General features: G+C 55.0%; 1 protein-coding gene across 1 annotated transcript; it reads left to right on the top strand.

The window, feature by feature from the left end:
- Positions 1-1,887: 1,887 nt before the first annotated feature.
- On the top strand, positions 1,888-7,868 carry LOC131397391 (leukocyte-associated immunoglobulin-like receptor 2). Its single transcript, XM_058530230.1, has 5 exons — positions 1,888-2,020; positions 2,456-2,491; positions 4,189-4,506; positions 7,318-7,368; positions 7,515-7,868. Exons 1-5 carry the CDS (start codon positions 1,987-1,989, stop codon positions 7,679-7,681), a joined length of 606 nt encoding a protein of 201 aa, XP_058386213.1. The 5' UTR covers positions 1,888-1,986; the 3' UTR covers positions 7,682-7,868.
- The last annotated feature ends 717 nt before the right edge of the window (positions 7,869-8,585 follow it).

The raw sequence follows: 8,585 nt of genomic DNA, 5'->3' as shown, positions 1-8,585 counted from the left end.
GAGCAGAGTGGCTCTGACCACGGACTCTAGATTCTCTGAAGCACGTGGGGATGCCCTGCCCTGTAGCCACACCACTCTCAAATCTGCAGGGCCACTTCTTAGGTTCTGTCCCAGGGCAGACCACATGGGTCTGGACCTTCCGTTTCCTAGAGGCACTGGGTCAGCTGGGCTGGGGGATCTTGGAGGTCTGGGCAGATGTGGGGGTTCAGGCCAGGAACCATAAAGCCTTGATGCCTAGAGGGATGGCAGACACTGAGACCCTGATTCTCCTCTGCTTGCACAAAGTGACCACGGGGACTGGGGCTCTCCTGGACTTCAGCTTGAGGTCTGGGGAGAGCCACAGGTCTGCACCTTTGGAGAGGCAGAACCCCACCTGGTCCAGAAGGACATGTTGGCTGGGGCTGCAGACCCCTCCTCTGTCTCTATCAGACCTCATCTGCTGACCCTAGGAGCTTGAGGCAGTCCCTTCCCCAGGACTCCATCTCTGCCTGTGAGCCCACCTGGTGCCATGGCCTCAGCCAGCCACTCCCTTGGGCTGTGACACTAGGAAGCCCCAAGTCTCTCCCTCCATGTCCCAATTCCCTTGTCCATCTCCTACTTACGGAGCCGGCCCCTCTCTGGGAGGTCATGAGGTAAGACTCAACGTGGTCAGGGATGGGGCTATGAGACCACCATTCTCTAGTCACGGCGCCTGTGTTCTGGCCATAAATGGACCCCGGGAGGATCATTAGGGTCCAGACAAGCGTCCAGCCACCATCCCAACCCATCTGGTTCTTTGTAAACTCAACAGTCAAGAAGCCCTGCCCACCAACGTTTGGACAGACCTAATTGTTTCTTTAGTGTGTTTGCATCTGTAGACTTAGGGACTTTCAGTTTAGAATTGGGATATTTGAGACCCTGAAACTCATCCTGTCCCGCCTCCTCCTCCAGCCCCGCAGCCGCTTCAGTGACCCTAATGAGAGAACCTGACCAGAGCCAGCTGGGAGGCAGGAGTGACTGTGCAGAGAGCAGCCCAGAGTCACAGGACACACAGGGGCACAGAGACAAGAGCATCGGATCTGCCCAGGGCGCCACCTGCCTTGGAGAGCATGAGGAAGGCCTCGACTGAGTGTTCTCCCAGTGTGCCCCTACCTCTCTGTGCACCTCCTGGGTGTAATAACGTGAAGTTGTTGGGAGAATTTTATGGTGCCCCCTTTGCATGTGGGAAATCTAAGTGTTTACATGAGGAAACATGTGGTTTGCATGAGGAAATGTTCTGTTAGGGCCAGAAGCTGAGCCAGTAAGTTTCCCCACCTATATGCTATAGGTAACTTTCCCCACCTATATGCTATAGCTGTGTAGCACCTATATGCTACACTCATCTGTCTATTTATCCATGTATCTATATATCTATCCTATATGCTACACTGTTCCCTGTATAACTATCTATGTATCTATGTATGTATGTATCTATCTGTCTATCTATGTGTCTCTCTACCTATCTAGCATCTGTCTATGTATCTATGCATCTATCTATGTATCTATGTGTCTATTCAAGTATCTATGTATCTATTTACATATCTATGTATCTATCCAAGTATCTATCTATATGTATGTATGTATCTAATCTGTATCTGTCTGTCTATCTATCTATCTATCTATCTACTTTCTGTCTACATATCTATGTGTCTACCTATATGTCTATCTTTATCATCTGTCTATCTATCTCTGACTGAGTTAATGCTATGTGGGATTCATCTGGACATGGGGTCAGGCTAGTTATGAAATCTCTCAATAGAAATGCCCTCCGGAAACCAAGGCCTCTCTGGACCCAAATAGAGGAAGCTAGAGTTGGGTCTGGGAGCCAACCACCTCCCTTCCTGTGAGACCACAGACACAAGCTTCATAACGTGGCCTCTGAGAGCCCGTCCTGCACACCTCCTGACCTGCAGAGCCCAGTCCTCCCAGCTCCAGGACAAGGACAGAGCAGACAGTGAGAGGCTGGCCATGTCCCCCAATCTCACCTTCCTCCTGGGCCTTGGTGAGTCGGGAATGCAGTGGGAGGACTCCAGGGAGAGAGGGTTGGAGACTCTGTGGGGGTCTAGTCCCTGCCTCAGTCCAGCCTCTAGGCCAGGACTGCTGGGCCCTGGGGAGGAGAGTCACCCCTGCAGGCCCTGACCATTCCTGTCACCTGGGACCAAGTCAACTGCAGAGGGACCAGGGCTTCAACATGTCCCAGACATTGGGATTGGGACAAGTCAGACACAAGAAAGGCCAGAGGGAGCGTCTGGTTGGGAGTCCCTGGGAACTTGTCTGGAACCAGCTATAGTGGGAGGGAGCCCTCTGACTGAAGCTAATGTTGCTTAAGGGTTTGGAGATCACTGTGGTAAGTCTTTTCCTGCGTCAGACTGTCCTTCATCCCCGAGGCTAGGAAACCAGGTGGTGGGCATTGTTCTCACTGGGGCTTCCCTTCCAGGGCTCTGCCTGGACCAGGTGATCCTCACACGGGAGGGTGAGTCATTTCCACAGGATTCCTGACCCCCTTCACCCCAAGGGCAGCTCTGGACAGGAGTCGAGTTGACTCTGGGAGGGATCCAAACCCTGAGTTACACAGATGAATATCCCTCCTCAGTCTTCTCCAGGATCAGATCACACATCGTCATCCTTGGTTCCTCCTCAGCTCACCCCATACTGACTCTGTCACAGGATCCTGTGGATTTCACCCTGCGTGTTCTCACGTCCGCCCACATCTCCCGCTAGGCACCGTCTCCCCCGGTCTGAGGTTCTCTCGTCTCTCACCTCCACGGCAGCTACTGGGCCTTCAGGGGATGCTGCCCACCCTCCTTCATGCCAGCTCTGCCTGTCCATTCTCTCCCTGCAGGTGGATTTAGAAAACACACATCTGATGATGTTACTTCCCAGCTTAAACCCTTCAATAGTTGAGTCCAGCTCACATCAGATCCCTCATCAAAGTGTTTCCTCTGGCCCTGTCTATCTCTAGTGGCATCCTGCCCTGCTCTGACTCTCTCGACACCAGACACTTCCATTTTCTTTCTTTTTTTTTTTTTGTAAGGAAGATCAGCCCTGAGCTAACATCCGTGCTAATCCTCCTCTTTTTGCTGAGGAAGACCGGCTCTGAGCTAACATCCATTGCCAATCCTCCTCATTTTTTTTCTCCCCAAAGCCCCAGTAAATAGTTGTACATCATAGTTGCACATCCTTCTAGTTGCTGTATGTGGGACACGGCCTCAGCATGGCCAGAGAAGCAGTGCGTCGGTGCACACCCGGGATCCGAACCCGGGCCGCCAGTAGCGGAGCGCGCGCACTTAACTGCCAAGCCACGGGGCCGGCCCCTCATTTTCTTTCAGTTTCTCAAACAACCAGACTCACCCTGCCCTCATGACCTTCTCACAGGCTGAATTCTCCACCTCCAACACCCCGGCCTCCCCTTATCTGCTCAGCTGAGAGAATTCCTACTTGTCTCCCAGATCTCAGCTCAGGCATCTCTCCCAGGGAAAAGTCTCCCCTGACCCTCCAGATGAGGTAGGGCCTCCTTCTTATGTGCTTTCCTTATACTAGAGGACACTTATCACAGGTCTATCTGGCATCAAGTCTGTCTCATCACTCCACCTTGTCTTCCAACTGCTGCCTACAATAGAGAGCATCGTGGCTGGCAGTTTATTTCTCTCTCGCAGAAATGCGGTCTCTGTGGAGTTTGGCCAGAGGTCATGTGTTAGTCCCATCATGTCTCCAGGGATGTAGGCTCTTTCTATCTGATCCACAATTTTAGTTCACGGCCACCAGCACTAAAGTCACCTCTTGGTACAAGACAGCTGCTAGAGCTCCAGCCATCACATATGTTTGCACACTGGATGTTGAAGAAAGGCTGAAATAAGAAAAGGGCCCACAGGCTTAATTGCCACCATTTAAGCTGCCTTCCTGAGACTCTCACCAAAAAGGCTCCTTCCATCTCATTGGCACAGACGTGGTCACACAGCTGTACAGCACAGATCTTGGGGTTACCGAGTGTCATCTATTGTTCCATGAGGCACTGTGCCCAGCTATAAGTGATGCTCTGATTCAAATGAGGATGTAGAGAGCAGGTGTTGTGGGGGCAACGGCAGTCTCTGCATCATATCCCCCCTGGAGGGATAGTCTATTTCCTCATAACAGACTCTGAGATCCTGCTCTTGTCTCTCATCCCTCCAGGGGCCCTGCCCAGACCCTCTATCTCTGCTAAATCAGGCTCTGTGATCCCTGGGGCGTGGCCTGTGACCATCATATGCCAGGGCCCTGCTGCGGCTGAGACATTCCGCCTGGAGAAGGATAGAAAATCCTACAGGGATCAGCGAAACGTGTCCCAACTTGGGCCACATGAGACAGAAGCCAGATTCCACATCACTGCAGTGAGTGATGACACTGCCAGGGGTTATTGCTGCCGCTATTTTAAAAGGTCCACCTGGTCTGAGTGCAGTGAGGTCCTGGAGCTGAAGGTGACAGAGGAGGATGTCTCTGCTCTGCCCTCAGGTTTGTCCCCACATCCCCAGCTGTGTCCTCTGTCCACAGGCTCCCCTACCCTCCTGCTGACCCCCAAGCCCTCTGACTCCCTCTCGTCCTTTGCACACATGTCCCTCTGCCTTCACACCTGGTTCAGGTCCCTGGAGCCCTGGTCCCATCTGGACACCACGATGGCCTGGACACTCGGCCTCAGCATCGGGATGGGCAGGGATCTGGCCCTGCTGGGCAATGTGGGGAGTGGGCTTCCAGAGATTGGGTTTTGGGCAGACCCCCTTCAAGGAAATGTCTGTCTTTTCTCTCAGGGTGGTGTTAAATCATCCTCTCCACCTGGCCAGAATCCGTGGGGCCCTAGGCAATGCTTCCCCTGTGGTGTGGTCCACCTTCCATTGGGCAGGTCACATGGTCCAGGGGGACCTGACCTGGGCTGGACGGTGCCTTAGGGAACCCTTGGGATAGGGCTGTCCAGGCCTCTGTGTGCTCAGCCCCCATGATGTCCTAGACTCAGGGTCCAGAGAATAGGCTTGTCCCCCTTCAGGGAGGGAGGATGGAGGGAAAGGAGAGGGGCATTCTTCCTTTAAAATTGAGTGTCTTCTCTCTCCCTTCTCTTTGTTCTTCTGTGACTCAGACATCCCATGGCTCAGATGCACAGTGTCCAGGGGTGGCCCCATCATCCAGGCCTGGGGGTATCCACCTAGTTTATCCTGATCCTGTGGACCCCCACTGACCTGAGGGAACTATGGGTGGCACAGTGGCCCCGCTAGGTGGGGTAAGCCTCCTGGACCCGCAAGGCTGTGGCCAGGTGAGGTGGCTCCCGCCCACCCTGTTTGTCCACGGAGCAGGGACCAGAATCTCTGTGCTAATTTGGAGAGGGTTATCCAGCTCTCAGATGAGTAGAAGCAGAGAGAGTGCCCTCCCTGTGCCCCCTCCTCTCCCTGTCCCCCTTCCGGAGAGTGTAGAGCCTCATCTACAGTTGAGAGGTGGAGAGAACTAGGCCAGGTGGGTAGGCGCAGCAGGAGGTGAGGGTCCAGGCTGGGTGGACAGACCGAGGAGCTCAGCCTCAGCCGTTCTCCTGCCCTGTTCACAGGAGCCCTGGAGACTTCAGTCCCCCATACTGAGCCCCCTCCTCAGCTGGGGAGTAGCAGACCTGGCCTGGGGCGTCCATTCCTAGGGGCTCTGCTGGGGAGTGGGCTGTGGGTGGTCCCTCACCCTTCCTGCTTGCAGGCGGCACTGGGTTTTAGTGGGGCAGAGATGACATTCTCTGTGCACTGGGGCCCCGCTGTGTCCTCCCAGCTCAGAGCATCACGTCTGTCCTGGGCCACACAGGATGTGAGGATCCCTGGAGGAAGGGGCCTTCTGGGGAGAGACCCAGAGAGAGTGACAGTGACAGAGAGACAGTACTGAGGAAAAGTGTGTGTGTCTGTATCTATGCATTGATATAGATATGTAGGTGTGGTTTTAAAAAATGATAAACTCTATAAAGTCCACAAAGATATAAGTATATTCTGCATGCACCCGTAAGGGGATATGGATCATGTATCATGTGCCCTTTAAGGGGATGTTGCCTCAGCGTGGGGGAGTGTCTCCTGACAGCAACCAGGCTGAGTCCACACCCTGTCTCTCTGACTGTCACTCTGCCCTCCTGTTACTGTGACAGGAGTTTAGTGGCCCCACTGTCTGGACTTCAGTTCGCCCATTTGTCTGAGTGTACTCCTATCTCATCTTCTCCCTCTGGTATTTGCATGGAAACTTCCAGAAGGAGGAGAGCCCAGTGTGAGGCCTTTCACAGCTCCTCCCATTCTCCTTCCTCCCTGCCCCCATGTATATAGTGACCCTGGTCCTATCTCGGCTTTATCAGTGTCTGTGAGGCTCACAGCTATGACCACAGAGGGAGGTGACTTCCCCATGTGCCTGCCCACTGAGGTCTCAGCAGGACCTCCAGATCCTGGAGTTCTGACAATCACCTCCCCTACGGGAGGTCGGCTCCCAGGGACCCACTGGAACTGTAGATCACACCATGGGACCCCACTTCAACCCCATAAGCTCCCAGGGTCTCTTTCACTGAACGCTCTGGTTGGGAAGGAAGAGGGTGGCCAAGGGAAGGGCGAGCAGAATCACCCTTCCTCTCTTAGGGATGGAAACACAAAGGGCCATGCTGACTTCATCCCATTCCCTTGTCCTCTCCCAAGATGCTCAGATGCTGGTATCTGAAGCTACGAGTGGAGGGAATGGGAAAGCACGAGTGAACCAGGAAACGCGGGCGCTGGGGTGAGGGGGGTGGAGCAGAGGCAGCTCCACCCTCCTGTCCGGAGCTCAGGGTCCCTGCAAGTCCCAGCCCCTCACCCAGAGCCAGGTCAGCCAGCTCAGGGCTGGGAGCATGTTAGGGCAGTGGGCAAGCCAGGGGTCCCGGCCTCTGGCCCCTGCACCGAGGGGGCAGGGGTCCTGCTGCTCACACTGGGTGCGGTGGACGCTCACTGGATAGTGAAATCTCCTTGCATCCTCCTTCAACAGAAGGCCTGTTCCCTCTGAGGGTGTGAGAACCAAGAGTGGGGAGACTCCCCCAGACCCCTGAGCAGGTTTGATCAAAGGCAGGTGTGAACTTCCCAGCTGTGCCCTGCTCTCGGGTCCTCTTGTTGACTGGTTGTGTGACCTGGGGGTGTGGACCAGGGATCTTGGGGTGGAGGAGGGAGAGAAGGGATCAGGGGAGGCAGAGGTCTGGGTATTCCCAGTGAAGGGAGGGTCTCGGGAGGGCTCAGGTTGCGAGGTCAGCTGAGAAGGGGAAGAGGCTGCTCCAGACATTCATCAGCCCTTTCCGACTCCTAGAAGCCCCTGGTGAAGTCAGCCCGCCGCCCACAGAAGCGGGTTCCCAGACAGGTAAGTCACCTGGGAGTGTGCCCAGGGGACGTGCTGGGCAGGGACATGTCCTGGAACAAGTAGGGAAGGACCTCCTGTCCCAGTGGTCCTGGGCTGGGATAGGTCTTGTCCCCCTGTCAGTGACGCCCCTGTCCTTCTTCTTACAGCCGCCACCTCCTCGAATTACATGGTGGTGAACTCTGTCCGCATGGGGCTGGCCGGTGTGATCTTGCTGATCCTGGTGGTGATTCTGGCAGAAGCTTGGCACAGTCAGCACAGGTTCCAACATGGACCACAGGGATGGATACAGGAGGGAGCCCACCAGAGAGATTAGACCCCCAGGATCCAGGAGGGACATCCCCTAGAGCTCTGAGGCTCACACAGGAGCCCAAGGAGACCCAGTGCCCGCCATGGGCTGTGGGCTCTGCAGTGCACCTGAGAGAGGCTGTCCTGAAGGACCCAGACCCCGTTCTTGGGAGCACATGGGGTGCAGTGGTGACACATCCCAGCCTCTCCTGTGGTGGTCATCCCAGCCTCTCCTGTGGTGGTCATCCCAGCCTCTCCTGTGGTGGTCAGTCTCCCGTCTCTGAGGGTTTGCCTCCATATCTGAGCTCACAATCATGGCCTCAGCCCCACTGCATCCTAGATCTCCCTTCTCCCCTGGTTCTAACACAGGTTCCATGTCCCTCCAGCCTCTCCCTCCCTCTTTCTTTTCCTTCTTCTCCTGTCCATCTCAGAGGCTCCGTGAAGCTCATTTCCTCAGTGTTTCCTCCTCTCCCTTTGGTGATATCAGCATGTGGACCTCCCTTCCACATCTGAGCAGACTCCTCCACGTTGGGATGTGCCACCCCCTCCTCTTCCTGGAGCCCCACATTCCCAGCTCCTCCTTGGGGACCAGGAACTTGTCCCTCAAGGCCCTGGCTCTCACTGACACCTGTCTGCTGCCTTACCCAGGGAGGCCCCACACTGCACCTGCCCTGGGCCTCCACACATCCCATTTCTCCTCTTCCTAGAGTTGTCTCTGCCCTCCTTGATCTGTCATCTCCTCGTGTCTCCACTGTCTTGGATCAAAAGTTCAGGGAAGGAATGCAAGTCAAAACCACAGTGAGATATCACGGCACACCCGTTTCAGACTTCTGACCTCCAGAGCTGTAAGACAATAAATCTGTGTGGTTGTGAGCCTCCATGTTTGTCCTAATTTGTTTCAGCGGAACGGGGAATCTCATACATCTGGCGTC

The sequence above is a fragment of the Diceros bicornis genome, chromosome 34 (genome assembly GCF_020826845.1).
Source record: "Diceros bicornis minor isolate mBicDic1 chromosome 34, mDicBic1.mat.cur, whole genome shotgun sequence".
In the NCBI taxonomy this organism is placed as follows: Eukaryota; Metazoa; Chordata; class Mammalia; order Perissodactyla; family Rhinocerotidae; genus Diceros; species Diceros bicornis.
The sequence above is the reverse complement of the archived record's forward strand: the minus strand, read 5'-3'. Positions and strand labels throughout refer to the sequence as shown.